Here is a 16,573-nt window from a genome sequence, read left to right as displayed (position 1 = left end):
GCCTATAGGCTCCATTCTTCAGGCATTTGCTCCTCAGACCAAATTTAACCCTCCTTTACTTTAGAAGAAGTGGAATAACCCTCCTGTATATAACACAACAACTTTTATCAATGGATATCACTGAATGACGAAGACTTGGTATGTGATGTGGAGGCGTTACTTAAGGGCGCATGATTACTAACAGGCTAATTTCAGGAGTTTTTTAAGGCATACAAAAGTATTTTTTTTACAAATAACTATAAAAGTTTATTTATTTTAATTGTATACATATATTTAAACATACACATATTTATATAAACATAAAAGCTGAATAAAATGTAAAATTGCACCATATGTTACAGAAACTACTAAATTAGTAGCTTTTCTTCCTAACTGGTACAGCAGGCCGATCATCAATGGGTTTACTCTTACGTCCATCACCGATACCGCTTTTTTCGAGTGTTTTAAAATTTTTTATCGTTTCTTGGACGTTAGAGAAGGTTTCGTAAGTCGAATCAACACTGCCTTCCGAAAAAGAATCATCAACTTCCAAACTGTTATTTGAATCACTATTAAATCTTTTAGTTTCAACCTGATAACTGCTAATTTCGTGGTACGAAACGTCTGACTCCACAGAACTTTGCTTCTCGAGAACTCTGGGTTGTATTTGTGGGGGAGGTATCTTCAAAGGGCCTTTGATCTTTGATCCTCGTCGCAAAAATGGTTGAAGCTTAGTTGTTGGTGAATTAAGTGGGCTATTATTAGAATCTGCCATTGAAGGTGGTCGAGATGGTTTATTTTGGATAGCTGGCTTCTTTACCCTAAAATATTGAATAATAGTTATTATTTTTAAACGCTTTTCTTTAGTTCAATCGTTTGGGGCAAATCTTTAGACGTTAATTTGACTGCCTTTTCTTCAATGCAAATGAATGAAAACTTGCAGACATATGCATTCGCGGGAATAATACACGAATAGTCAATAACCTTTTTTTATGTTTATTAATTATTATTTAAATAAAAAACCACGATTTCAATTGAAAATGCTTAAATTCTCTGTTTTTTACAATGAAGAAAATTGAGACTTTTACATATTGTAGCTAATTATACGAACTATACATAATTTCCCTTTTTACGTTAATTGTTTACGTTATGCTTCATAAATAAATAATAAAGTTTCAAATTTTTTGCCGATTCCGGTTACTTTTCGTGTTTGTAGGTACATCATATACAGGGTGAGGCAAATAAAGGGCCTATTAGAAATATCTCGGGAACTAAAGGCAACAGAATCATGAAAATTGGAATAAAGGGATTTTGAAGGATGATCTATTAAATGAAAATATTTTCATCTCTTTGCAACTTCCGGTTATACCGGAAGTTGCTTATAACTTGGTTTTTTTAAATGGGACACCCTGTATATTTTTACATTTTTGGATTCTCTTCGGTGTCTTCTTTCTTAAAATATAAGGTTTTGTAATATTATACAGGGTATTTTAAAAGATAATTACGTTTTTTTTATTAATTTCGTAGCAAAATTAACACCCTGTAGAATTGTAGTAGTTTGACATCTAAAACTCTACTTACGTTCAAATGATTTTTAATATACTCTACTATTGTTAAGAATCATTAGTATAGCTAAATTTTTAATTTTAGTATACAGGGTTGGTCGAAACTCGGAATGAGTATTTTCTGAGTTTTCTTAAATGGAACACCCTGTATTTTAGTATTGTAATAAAATGATATTTTATGGTACTTTTTTATTTCTTAAGCATTCCCTATACCTAACTGCTTTAATTTGTGCTTAACTGTTAATCGCACCAACAATCTTAACTAAGTAGGTATTTCGATAGCTAAACCATTATTGGTAATTTTAAGGACCAGTCTGGATTAATATGTATTTATTTCTGAAAAATTATCTGGGATTGAGTATTTTCACGGCCAACCTAATAAAATTTTACGTATTTTTTGTTGCAATTAATGTTTAGCTTGAATCACCAATAACTCACAAATTAAAGCAGTTGGGTATAGGGAATGCTTAAGAAATAAAAAAGTACTATAAAACAGCGGTTCTCAATCTGTGGTACATGTACCACTGGTGGTACATTTCATTATTTGAGGTGGTACACAAAACGCAAAACAGCCAAAATCAGCACCACTATTAAGTTAATTAGATCGCCTAGCTAGATAAGAATTTCAGTTAGGTGGTACCAAAAATAATAAATAAATATTTGGTGGTACATGACTCAAAAAGATTGAGAACCGCTGCTATAAAATATCATTTCACTACAATACAAAAATACAGGGTGTTCCATTTAAGAAAACTCAGAAAATACTCATTCCGAGTTTCGACCAACCCTGTATACTAAAATTAAAAAATTAGCTATACTAATGATTCTTAACAATAGTAGAGTATATTAAAAATAATTTGAACGCAAGTAGAGTTTTAGATGTCAAACTACTACAATTCTACAGGGTGTGAATGTTGCTACGAAATTAATAAAAAAACGTAATTATCTTTTAAAATACCCTGTATAATATTACAAAACCTTATGTTTTAAGAAAGAAGACATCGAAGAGAATTTAAAAATGTAAAAATATACAGGGTGTCCCATTTAAAAAAACGAAGTTATAAGCAACTTCCGGTATAACCGGAAGTTGCAAAGAGATGAAAATATTTTCATTTAATAGATCATCCTTCAAAACCGCTTCAATCTAATTTTCATGATTCTGTTGCCTTTAGTTCTCGAGATATTTCGAATAGGCCAGTTATCTGCCTCACCCTATACACTTCTCAACAATTGAAGTGGATATTATGAAAATGTGTATTTTATTTTTTGTTCATAAGGTCAAATAGAAAAATGGAGTGATATAAATAAAGATTTATTTTTACTTCGTATTTTCATACAAATGAACCGAAAGAAAGAAATTCTTTAAGAAAAAAAAATAGAAAATAAACAAAAATTGTAAAATTAACAACCTAAAATTTCTATTCCCGCTCAATTTCTAATATCCCGAAAAGAAAAATGAATAGTGTGTGGGTCCACCTCTGTGTTGTCTTGGCGCTCTAACTCTATTTGGAAGACCTCTTATTAAATTAATTATTGATGAACTGCTGCGGTATACGTTCCCAAATCGCGCGTAATGTATTGGCCAACTGATCTACATAAGGTTTGGGGCGGTTGAAGGAGCTTGTTTTGTTGCCTAGACATTTCGGCCCAAACATGTTCAATGCAATTCATATCAGGTGAATACGGTGGCCGCTCCATTCTTGTAATGCCATGAGCTTCTATACACTCGTTGACAATTCTCGCACGGTGAGGGCGAGCATTATCATCAATCAGAACAAATTGTTCGCCTATTGCACCAAAAAATGGAACAACTATTGGTACTATGACTCTGTCTCGATATCGTGTAGCAGTCATTATCTCATTAATTAAAACGACTAAGTCCGTGCGACCGTCAAAACATATGCCTTCCCATACGCAAACGGATCCACCTCAAAAAAGAGTGGTTGGGACTCTCAGATTTTCATTGTAACGCTGCGATGTCCTCTTTCCCTCCACACCAATATTCGGTCAACATTCGTATACAAACGAAATCTGGACTCGCCAGTAAAGAGGCAATTCCTCCAATTTTCGAAATTCCACAGATAGTGTTCCATCGCCCAGCGATATCTGCATGCACGCTGCTCCCTAGTTAGTCGTGGATGGGATGGGTAGCGCGCCGTCTAGCCCTTAAATTGGATGCATGTAACCGTCTTCTGACAGTTTGACTGAAAATCGCTCTTCCAGTAGCATGCCTGAAGATACTGTTAATTCTGGAAGCCGTGAATGTTGGGTTTCTTCTTGCCGTCAGAACTACAAAACGGTCTTGCCGACGAGTTGTAGATCGTTCTCTTCCTCCTCCATTCCTATACCGATTCTATGCACGACTTATCACACTTTGCGACACATTTAGCCTCATGCCTCCTCTACATATAAGCAGACGCGTCCGCGGATGACATCCCCGTATGCATCCGCAGATGTGTAGATGGGGTAATTTGGTCGTCTGTTGGTGGTCTGTTGTTTATTTTTAAGGCATGCGGTTGTTGTCGGTTTTCCAAGAATGGATCATAAGGTTTCGGCGGACGCGTCTGCCGATGTGTAGAGGAGGCACTTTCTTACATCGGCAGATGCATCCGCAGATGCATCTGCAGACGCGTCTGCTGATATGTAGAGGAGGCATCATAGCAACCTCTTGTTGAGTTATGCCTTGTTGGATCCAACGAACTAATTGCTCGAGCTGCACTAGTTCTAAACGTCTTTGCGGCATAATGTTTTTGTGATAAATAGATTTCTTGACTTATTGACAACTGGTAAAGCCAATACAAGCACTTTTATACGAATGATATATTCATGTTTGGAACAACATTTCTCTCTTTGTACGAGATAAGGGCCGATAAGAATAGGGAGAAAAAAACCACATGCAAAAAATATTGGCAATAAAGATAGCATATAGAGTATAGTACAGGCAATTATTTTAAAAATAGTTTTATATGTTAATTTTAGGAATTTTAAAATTATCCACTTCAATTGTTGAGTAGTGTATTTTATACATACCTACATTTTAATAAACATGATGATATACATATGATAATGTTTGAAAATTGTAAGACTAAAAAGTAAAAGATAAAAAAATATGAAAAAAATATTTTTAAGAAATGCTTTTCTTTAGTTACGAGTAACTAAAATTAAAAATATTATAAAAAAATCAACTAAAAAGCAAAAAATAAAAAAATTCAAACTCGAAGGATTATTCAAAAACAAACTGTCAGACAGATTAAATATACAAAAATCTCACACATTCGTTAAAAAATTGAAAAAATCTAACACATTCGTTAAAGAAAAGCGTGGGAGAAAACAGTTTATTCGATGAAGACACGCCCCACGCTTTTCTTTGTCGAATGTGTTAGATTTTTTCAATTTTTTAACGAATGTGTGAGATTTTTGTATACTTAATCTGTCATAACAGTTTTTTTCGAATAATCCTTCGAGTTTGAAATTTTTTATTTTTTGCTTTTTGGCTGATTTTTTTATAATATTTTTAATTTTAGTCACTCGTAACTAAAGAAAAGCGTTTCTTTAAAATATTTTTTTCATATTTTTTACTTTTTTTTTTATTTTATTTTAGACACACATTTTATATGTTGTTACGTCATCTTTAAGGTGACGGTAAAGAAGAGTTTAAGGAAAAATAAATAAAAATGGAAGACGTTAATGGAAGCAAACTATTCGATTTGGTTCCATGACACCTCGTTACGCGACAGTTCGTAACCCCACAAATGTAACGAACAATTTGTAACAGCGACCCTTCGTAACATCGACAGTTGGTAACTATAACTAGTCGTAACGGTATAATTCGTAACGCCAACGTTCAGTTTTTTTTAGCAAATTAGCATTACAGAATGTACACAATGAATGTATTTTGCATACTGTCCTATATTATTAAAAGTAGTATCTAGTCCATGAAAAAATATGGTAAGCAAAAAATTTTTTGTAGAAAATCTACTTTTTTATTGTTTATACCACTCCTCAAGAAAAGAGCCATTGCGGGGGGATACAGTTTATTAAAAAATGACGGATTTAGACTCAAATTGGATAAAATATGAATTTTTTAATTCACCCCGTTCACAGAAGAAGAACTAGTGGCATATTTCATGTAAGAAAAGGGCTACAGTTTAACTCTTGGACTCAAATTGGACAAAATATGAATTTTTTAATTTTACGAAATTTGCAAATCTCTAAACGAATTTTTTCTCTGACGAACCGTAAGCCGTAGAAAAATTCTGAGCACATAAGGACGAGCGGCATATTTTATGTAGGAAAAGGGCTACAGTGTAACTCTTGGACTCAAATTGGACAAAATATGAATTTTTTAATTTAACAAAATTTCCAAATCTCTAAACGAAACCGTAGAAAAATTCTGAGCACAGAAGAAAAATGAGTGGCATATTTTATGAATGAAAAGGGCTACAGTTTACTCTTTTTAATGCTTTTAAAATTGAAAAAATGAAAATAAAAAATTATGGTATAAAATTTTTTGTAGAAAATCTACTTTTTTAGAAATGTATAAACATTCTCAATTTCTTTGCAACATGAAAATGCAGCAGCTGCATAATACTATGGTCAAATCTGAGAGTGCAGGAAGAGTCTATACCGGTTTCGGGGTTGTTTCCCCCTCATCAGTAGTCCCATATCCTCCTCTCTCAGATTCTTCCACGTACCACACTTTGGGCCTTTCCGAATTGCAAAGAAAGAAATGTCACGGATGAACTAGGGCCATCTACCGAAAAACAAAGTAAGTTATCAATCGAAGTATCACAGAAAACGACAATAAATATCGTCTCCATACCACCAGATTGACAACAGGTGGGATACTTTCTTTGGTTACACCTCCTGAGATTTTCAAAATTTATAAATCATACAGGATGCCGAGGAAATTAAGATGAGATAATTTTAAATAATTCACAACTCATCTGCTCAGCGTGGTAAAAGCCCCAACAAGAAAGATTCCTTAATACTCAAACAAAAGTACACGAAAATGCAGCAGGAAAGGCCCAAAGTGTGGTACGTGGAAGAATCTGAGAGAAGAGGATATGGGACTACTGATAAGGGGGAAACAGCCCCCGAAAGCGGTATAGACTCTTCCTGCACTCTCAGATTTGACCATAGTATTATGCAGCTGCTGCATTTTCGTGTTGCAAAGAAACTGAGAATGTTTATACATTTTTAATTCATTTACTCTTTTGTTTGAGTATTAAGAAATCCTTGTTGTTGGAGCTTTTACCACGCTGAGCAGATGAGTTGTGAATTATTTAAAATTCTCTCATCCTAATTTCCTCGGCATCCTGTATGATTTATAAATTTTAAAAATCTCAGGAGGTGTAACCAAAGAAAGTATTCCACCTGTTGTCAATCTGGTGGTATGGAGACGATATTTATTGTCGTTTTCTGTGCTACTTCGATTGATAACTTACTTTGTTGACTTTTTTAGAGTTTATAAGATTCCTCAAATGAAAAGCAATTGCGGGAAGGCTACAGCTCATCAAAAATGATGGACTTGGACTAAAATTGAACAAAATATGAATTTTTTAAATATAGTAATGAAACACAGACCTACTCACAATCATTTAATTATACTTTGACGACCGGTTTCGATCTCTACAATATACAGATCATCTTCAGGTCGGCGTTACAAGTAGTTAAATGATGCCGTTACAAGGATTGCGTTGCAACTTAGTTGTTGTCATATTAGTACGTCCAAATTATGCTAATTGGTTTGTTGGGATAGTGATAGGGTAAACAGACATGTTACGTAGGTTAAAACACAGTAAGATTACGAATTTGGAATGGATCCTGAAGGAAGATGCGTATGTGAAACGGGTGATGTTTTGTTCGAATGGAGAAAGACAATGCTCCAGGGGTTGCGTATTAATTGTAGCAAAGTATGAAATGTTATTCTAGACTCTTGTACAAATGTGATGGTCTTAGCTCGTAGATGTTATACGATGCGGGCAGAGGTCAAAGCATAGGAAACGACAAATAGGAAATTGTTGTAATACATTAATCTAATTTAAGATGTGTTGTTCTCAGTAAATTAACTGAGGGATGTCATAAGTATAATAATAACATTATAATATTATGAAGTAGTAAGTGCCATACACTGTGAAACTATGAAGTGTATAGAAATTAAAAGAAAGCAAGTTAGTTAAATGAAAAAATTATTATTATCAAAAAGTTGGTTAAGAAACCTTAAATTGAAAAATTGAAAAAGGTAAGAAATTGAGAAAATTAAAGATTATTTTGTTTGAGCTATTGTATAATGGGATATGTACAAAGAAAAAGAAAGAAACGAAATATTAATGGAAGGGTGTAGGCACTTACTTGAGAATAGTTTTTTAAAATAAATAAATAAATTAACACATAACACATAGGGTTTAAAAGCACAAAGACATAACAATTATTGGTAAAAGGTTTTTTAAGGGAGGTAGCACTACATTTCCCCAATTCACTAATTAACTTATTTTTTATTTCCTAAATTGAAGTCTTTGAAGAAATTGACAAGTGCTAATGATTAGTTTCATTTGGGGTGCTAAATAGGGGAGATTTTCAAGGTTTTTTTACCGAAAATAGGGGTTTTGATTTTAAGCGTAAAGCGCTTAGTCTTTATGCTAGAAACTTTCATAAAAAATAAAAATAAACCATATTTTAAACATTTTAAAAAAGTTTTAATGAGTTTTCCCCGAAAAGTGCATCATTCTATTGTTTTCGATCAAATGAGTTATTTGCGAAAACCCGCCTGAAAACGTAGTGTTTTTGTTGAACAATAAACATTTACACTCACAAATAACTCAAAAAGTATTGACTTTACACTAAAAAATTCCACGGTATCGCCCTATTTCACGTTCATTTAGTGGGCTATAACACACAAGTTTTTGTTACACAAGCCACACATAGTAATTTTTTAAAGGGGGCCCCATTTCCCATTATGCGGGAGGGCCCCGACGGAGTTTGTTACGCCACTGAGTAACACTACTGTTACAGGTAGATTTATATTTATTTTAAGACACAATTTTAAAAATATATTTCTCCACGAAATATGAAATGTGTTAAAAATGTTTAATGATTCTGGTTCGTTAAATTGATAAACGTAATTTCAATTGCAACTGTAATAAAAGTTTATTTTCACCTCAATAAAAATAAACAGAATCATTTAATTTTTACGTTACGAACCATACCGTTACGAATAGTTATAGTTACGAAATGTCGATGTTATAGTTGTTCCATTTTATCTTTGCCCATGCGTCACGATTCATTGTCAAACAAATTAAATCAAAACATAAATTGAAACGTACGCCGATGTGTATAGTATATAGTAAAAAAGTATACAAAATTTATAGATATACACATCGACGTTCGTTTCACTTTATGTTTTGACTTAAATTGTTTGAAAATGAATCGCAACTCATGGGAAAAGTTAGGAGATATTTTGTCACCATCCGATTTATCTATTCTTTTCACGAATTCGGTTGTGTGAGTTCCACGTTCCACGATACAATTAGTATGCTTTAAAAAAAATCAGAAAGTACTTACATCGTAAGTTGTTCATATATACCGTCAGAATCATCCTCATCCTCATCGGGAGAAATATTATAAATCGTTTCTGGAAGTGAAATGGTATCTTCTTCAATTTTATATTGTGTGATGGCCTTGTCATGACATGTGTTAATATGCGTTGTCCATTGCAACCTATCCTTGGGTGTTAAAGCGATAAACTGAAAACGGATATCATTTTTATCTAATAAAGGACAATTTTTAAATTCAAATGTGCACTTTTTAAACATAACTTTAAATGCACAGGGTGATTCACGCAAGCCCAGCATAGCCAATCATTTTTTTAAATGAATCATCCTGTATATTTTTATGTTTTTAGAAGCTACTTAACAACCAGTCTATTAGGTAGGGTCTCTCTCTCTCTATTGTCGTTTCCCCATTACTGAGGATAATGATTTCTTCCAATATTCCTAACAATTTTTTTCCATTGGTTTTTATCTTCAGCTGCTCTAAGAGCTTCACAGTCCAGCTGAATTCTTTATTTGGCCGGACCATCTAGTTGGTGATCGTCCTCTTGATCTCCTCCCTTGAACATCTCCAGAAACAACTAATCTCTCCAAACTATCGTCACCTCTGCGAACCACATGACCGAAGAATTGCAGAATTCGTTGCAGACATATTGTGGACAGCCTTTTTTTAATCTCGAGTTGGTTTAGAATGGAAACGTTTGTCCTATGAGCTGCCCAAGGTATGCGCAGCATTCTTCTCCAGCACCACATCTCAAAGGCATACATTTTTTGGCGCTCGCGTGCGCCTGTATAGAAATATTGAGAATACAAGGGCAGTCACCAGACTCATCTTGATATTTTGAGAGATAGATCTGTTTTTCCAAACTTTAGTTAGGAGACTCATCGCATTTTTTGCCATACTAATACGTCTCCGAACTTCTGTTTCACAGTTACCATCGTTAGTCATATTATACCCCAGATAGACAAAGGTGTTTACTATCTGGTATTCCTGTAACATGTTACTCAGTTGAATAGTGTCGAATCTGTCGACCACCATTATTTTTGTCTTAGCTTTATTGATTTTCAGACCAACATTATTGCTTTCGTACTCAACTCTTCGCAGGAGATCAAACATTTCTTGCTCATTTGCTGCTATAAGTGTAGTGTCATCAGCAAATCTTCAATTGGAGATTTTTCTACCAGCTACTGTTACTCCACCGGCCCATCCCTCTAAAGCCATCCTCAAGACATGTTCACCAAATATATATATATATATATATATATATATATATATATATATATATATATATATATATCCAATCCTGTTACTCCGTGAAGGAGCATAGGGCATCCACGAAGCTTCTCCATTCTCCTCTATTTCTGGCCATGGTTGCTATTTCTCCCCAGGTTTTCTTCATACTTTTGTGGTCTTCTTCAACGGTACTCCTCCATGTTTCGGTCGGGCGTCCTCTGCTTCTTCGTCCTACTGCATTCCATTTGAGTGCCTGTTTTGTTATGTCTGCATTTTCTTTCCTCAGTGTGTGTCCCAGCCAGTTCCATCTTTTCCTCTTTATTGTTGTTCTGATGGGTTCTTGTTTGGTTTTTTTCCATAGTGCTACATTTGTTATGATATTGGGCCAGTATATCTTTAGAATTTTACGTAGACATCTATTTACAAAAACTTGGATTTTATTTACATTTCCGTCAGTTATTGCCCATGTTTCACTCCCATAAAGTAGCACAGTTTTCACGTTACTATTAAATAGCCTTATTTTAGTATTTTGGCTGATCTGTGTTGATCTCCATATATTTGCGAGGGTTCCAAAGGCTTGTTGTGCTTTTCGTATTCTCTGTTTAATATCTGCTTGAGCTCCACCTTTTGCACTGATTATACTGCCTAGGTAGCAAAATTCTTGAACCTGTTTTATTTCTTGTTGGTTGATGTATAGTTTGTCACAGTTAGTTACTCCTATTCTCATCTCTACTGTCTTGTTCGTGTTGATTTTAAGACCCACTTCTGCCGATTTCACCTCTAGCTTCCTTAACATGTTCTTCATATCATCTATTGTGTTCGCTACGAAACAGATATCATCTGCGTATTCCATATCTGCTAGTTTCTTGTTCTGAAGGTAGTTCCAAGGGATCCCATTTTTTCTTTCAATTGTTTTTTCCAGTATATGATTAAGACATATATTGAAGAGCAAAGGTGACAGTATGCAACCTTGTTTTAAACCTACTTCAATTGGTATTTTATCTGTCATTTGCCCTTTATGCAATACCTGACATGTTGTTTGCTGATACATCATTTTGATTATTCCAATGATCTTTGGAGGTAATCTATTTAGTCTTAAGATTTTCCACAGGGCTGTCTGTTTTATGCTGTCGAAGGCTTTAGCAAAGTCTATAAAGGCCATTATCAAGGCTGCGTTCTTCTCTATAGTTTCGTCTATGATGATTCTTGCCGTCGAGATTTGGTCTATACAGGATCTTCCCCTTCTGAAACCCGCTTGTTCTTTTCTGAGAGTTTTGTCTATTATATTGTTGATTCTTTGATGAACAATAAATGCTAATATTTTATTTATGGAACATAACAGCGTTATTCCTCTCCAGTTTTCGCATAGCTGTACGTCCCCTTTTTTTGGAAGCTTGACTATAATTCCATTATTCCATTCCTTAGGTAGGATTTCTTCAGTCCATACATCTGCTAATAATGGTGCTATTAGGTCCACGGTTCTCTCAGTGTCCGCTTTCCACAGTTCTGCTGGGATATCGTCCATTCCCGCTGCTTTGTTGTTCCTCAGGTGCCGGATTGCTTCAGCTATTTCTTTTTTCGTTGGAATTTCCTCGTTTATCCTTAGATAATTTTCATTTGGCTCTACGTCGTTACCCTCTTGGAACGGCGGCTCATTTTCTTCTTCTGTCATAAGCTCGCTATAGTACTCATGCCATCTTCGTGTTTGCTCTTCAGTTGTTGTAAGCAGTTGTCCATGTTTGTCTTTTAGTGGTTTGTCACTGTTGAAGTTCTTGTTTGCAAGACGTTTAGTGGTTCTATATAGCTCTCTCTGATTATTTGTTTCGGCTGCCTCTTCTGCTAAGCGCGCCATCTTCTCTGTCCATTTTCTTTTGTCATTTCTAGCGCTCTTTTTTACTTGTTTATTTGTATCTGCATAATCTTGGGTTATTCTGATTCTATCTTCTAATTTTTGTATTCTATTTAGTTCGGCTTTTAAGTCTTTCCTCTTTTTTATCAGTTGCCATGTGTTATCACTTAGCCACTCTGATTTCTTTTCTTCGTTGTAGCCCAACATTTCTTGTGCGGTTTGGTGTACATCCTCTTTGATCATCTCCCATTTGTTTGCTATATTTGTCTGTGTGTTGTTTACAGTTTCTGTGTTCAACTTTATTTTGTTACTCCACATTTTTTGGGTTTCACTGTCTTTCAGTCGTTGTATATTGTATCTTCTTCGTTTGTTATATTGTTTACTCCCGCGTTTTGCTTTAATTTTTACTTTTATTTCTGCTATTAGTAGGTGGTGATCACTTCCTACATCTGCTGATCTTTTATTTCGTACATCTAGAAGGCTACTTCTCCATTTTTTATTAATCAAAATGTGGTCTATTTGATTTTGCGTTTTATTATCTGGTGATGTCCAAGTTATTTTGTGGCAGTTTTTGTGTGGAAAAATCGTTCCTCCAATGACAAGATTGTTTTCTAGGCTAAGTTCTATGAGTTTCTCTCCATTGTTGTTTCTATTCTCTAGTCCATGTGTTCCCATGCATGTTTCCACTCCCTTGTTGTCTTTGCCAACTTTCGCGTTCAGATCTCCCATGACTACTAGTATATCTCCTTTGTTCACCTTTCCGATAGTATCTGTTAATTGTTGGTAGAAATTTTCTTTCTCATCTTCTGCGCTTACCTCTGTCGGTGCGTAACATTGAATAATGGTTATCTTTCTTATTTGAGAATTGAATTGTGCTACTATTAGTCTGTCTGATATAGGATGCCATTTTATTAGCCCTCTTTTTGCCTCTTTACTTAGAAGGATCCCAACTCCATTCCTCCTGTCTTCTTTTATATCGTTTCCTGAGTGTAACAGCACTCCTCCGTTTGATATTGTTGTCTCTCCTTGCCCAGGCCATCTTATTTCAGATAGCCCCATAATGTGTATCCTTAATTCTTCCATTTCTTTTACTACTTGCGCTAGTCTTGACGCTTCATACATGGTCCTGACGTTCCAAGCTCCGATTCTGTAACGTTGAATACCATAGATGTTGAATAAGTCAGGTGACAACCCGCATCCTTGTCTAACACCTTTCTTGGTCTTGAATTGGTTTGAGAACTTCAGATCTAGTCGTACTGCTGCTATATTGGACTGGTACAGATTTTTAAGTGTCATTGTCAGGTGCATTGGTGTGCCCATTTCTATTAAAGGTAGGGTATTTCTATTAAAGGTATTATTAGGTAGGGTCTATTATGAATAAAACAAGGTAAAATTTTGAAATTTTGTATAGGTTTCGTCAAGACATTAAAGACATAAAATTTTAAAATTAATAATTTACCACACTTTCAATAATGGTATTTTTTTAAAGCTAAGTTAGAGCTAAGAGTAAGGTTGGCTAGGTGCTACGTTTTCTTGACTTCTGGATAAAGAAATGGAACTCTTAAATACAATAAAAACCAGAAAATTGGAATATCTCGGACATATTACACGTGGAGAGAGCTACCTCATTATGCAGGGAAAGATTCAAGGAAAAAGAAGCATAGCGAGACGCAGAATATCGTGGCTGCGCAACCTGAAAGAATGGTACGGATGTACATCAAATGAATTTTTCAGAGCAGCCGTCTCTAAAATCCGAATAGCTATGCTGATTGCCGACCTCCGTCGCGGAGATGGCACTTGAAGAAGAAGATTTTTTAATTAGCTAAATACATACATCAATTATTATCAATGTGTTGAAATTTTTATTTCATTACTTGACGAAAATTTTACGTAAGTTCAAAATCTCATCTTATATTATTTAAAACAGACCTTCATAATATAATTTTTTAAGATCGGGTTGTTAACGAGCACGTCCATGTCTTCTTCTTCTTTTTGCCCAATTCATCTGCTATTAACAATGTAACAATTCATCTGCTGATAATCCAATCCATTGACGAAGGTTTCGGAGCCATGAATATTTCTTTCTACCAATTCCTCCTTTTCCGTCGATCTTTCCGTTGAGTATTAACTGCAGCCAGTGGCGAATCCAGAAATTTGGGGGGGGGGGGTCATGGATCTTGAGGGTGATTTAACTACTTTTCTCTGATGCAAGGTAACTTAGTCTTACCATCCCTAGGATAAGTGGGTTCTCCAATTATTTTTTGGATGGGTCTAAATTTTTTTGTTTGACGGGTTATCAATTGAATTGATATTTATTTTCGTCTGGGGGGGATAATGACCCCCGTGACATCCCCCTTGGATCCGCCACTGACTGCAGCATCCAGTATCTGTTGCCTCTCAGCCTCTCATTATATGCCCCAGATATTCAAAGTTTTCTCTTTTTATCATCTTCATCAAGTCACCTTCGCCTTGACCTATTTGGTGTAAGACTTCTATGTTTGAAATGCGTTAAACCCATGATATTTTGAGCATTCTACGATATGACCACATCTCGAAGGCTTCTAATTTGTTCTTCATATTAACCTTCATGATCCAGGTTTCACATCCATATAGTAATACAGGACACACATAACATTTTAGGAACTTGATCCTTAGTTGTATATTCAGCTGAGAATTGCTCAGTATAAATCTAAGTTTCATAAATACTCCTCTTGCAATTTCTATCCGAATTTTAATTTCTTCATCAGGATTTAGTGTCTCGCTTATCCAAAATCCTAGATATTTAAATTGGTTAACTTTTGTAATCCGTTCATTGTTGACAATTAGTTGCATAGGGCCGACGTCTTGTTTACTAACCACAAATAACTTTGTTTTTGATGCATTTATGCCAAGTCCGTTATTGGATCATTCTCTAGTCCAGTGACTCGATCTATAAAGAATTGAAGATCGTCGATGCTTTCAGCCACGATCGCTGTGTCATCTGCATATCTGATGTTATTAATAGTAATAATAATAATAAGCGAGTCTTGTAATCCTAATTCCAGCGTTTTCTGTCGAAGCAATCTTCAGTTTTTCGGTCTCTGGCGGTCATTGCATCTTCGACATCTTGTCTCCAGGATCGTCTTGGTCTACCTCGTTTTATTTTAGTGGGTGGAGTCCATTTTTCTATTTTTTTCGGCCATCTATTTTCGGGCATTCTCTGAAGGTGTCCATACCAGTTAAGTCTTTTGGCTTCGATTGTGTCTATTATATCTAGATCAATTTCCATTTGTCTCCTAATATCTTCGTTTCTCACCCTATCAAGTCTAGTGAGTCGGCAACATCGTGTCCAATAGTTCATTTCCATGGCCTTAATTTTTGACTTGTTTCTTTGGTTGATTTCCCAGAGTTCAGCGCCGTACAACCCAATACTTTCTATTATTGTTTTATACATTCTTCTTTTATTTTCTTTTGTTATTTTATTACTCCACAATAGTCCGTGTAGCTGTCTGGTGGCTGATCTTGCTTGGCCAATCCTGGAATGTATTTCATCGTTACTCCCTGCTTTTGAAGTTATTTGGACTCCTAAGTATTTGAAGACTTCTGTTGGGTTTATAGTTCCCATTTCAATTTGTAGACGTTCTGGATTTTCTGTTACAACTAAGTACTCGGTTTTTTGTATATTAATTGTAAGGCCCCACTTAGTGTATTCCTCTTCCAGTTTTCTGAGCATATAGTCTATATCACTCTCGTCTTCAGCTAGAATGGCTTGGTCGTCAGCGAAGTGTATTGTGTACAATCTATCGTCATCGATTGGGATGCCCATATTGCAGCACTTTCTTCTCCACAGTGAAACCTCATTTAAATATATTTTAAAGAGTGTAGGTGCTATGGGATCATCCATAAACTATGTCGTTGAGAAGAGGGAGGGGGGCTTGCTTATTACGACGGAATACGACATGGGGAGGGGGGTAAGAGTGCCCATTCGACATCGTTTAATATATTGGTATGTATATTTAAATTTGTCGCTATTGTGTCTATAAAAATAATTTTTTACTAGCTTCTACCAGCATTAAAGTATCAGATATTCATATAAAAACGTATAGTTTTTGATATGAAATTGAAAATAAAACAAAACGTTTACGAATAAATATACCTTTGTTAAAATTAAAAAGAATAATTCTATTACATATAGATACTTTTATCGCATACTTTTCATTTCGTTTTTATCAGTCACAGCGTTAAAATAATATTAGGTAAATAGCACTTTTGTACAGGACAACAAACAATAAGACATTGTTCTTTGGGTTTAAACAATCGGTTCTATATAGAGAGCAACGTCTGGAAGCAAAAAATATTAAATTGTTAGTTCATTTATGTGCTGCATACTGTGTGTGAAACAAAAAGAACGAATAAA

General features: G+C 34.9%; 1 protein-coding gene across 1 annotated transcript in view; it reads right to left on the bottom strand.

Moving 5' to 3' along the window:
• Nucleotides 1-220: 220 nt before the first annotated feature.
• The window catches only part of LOC126892998 (uncharacterized), a 52,358-nt gene continuing 36,005 nt past the window's right edge, over nt 221-16,573 (bottom strand). Inside the window, exons 6-7 of the mRNA XM_050662933.1 lie at nt 9,108-9,289; nt 221-800 (exon numbers count right to left, since the gene is read on the bottom strand). Of these exons, the coding sequence (XP_050518890.1) occupies nt 353-800; nt 9,108-9,289 (630 nt within the window). The 3' untranslated portion in view covers nt 221-352. The remainder of the gene's footprint in view (nt 801-9,107; nt 9,290-16,573) is intronic.

Source organism: Diabrotica virgifera, chromosome 10 (assembly GCF_917563875.1).
Source record: "Diabrotica virgifera virgifera chromosome 10, PGI_DIABVI_V3a".
NCBI lineage: Eukaryota > Metazoa > Arthropoda > Insecta > Coleoptera > Chrysomelidae > Diabrotica > Diabrotica virgifera.
Note: the sequence above shows the minus strand (reverse complement) of the source record. Positions and strands in the feature narration are given on the sequence as shown.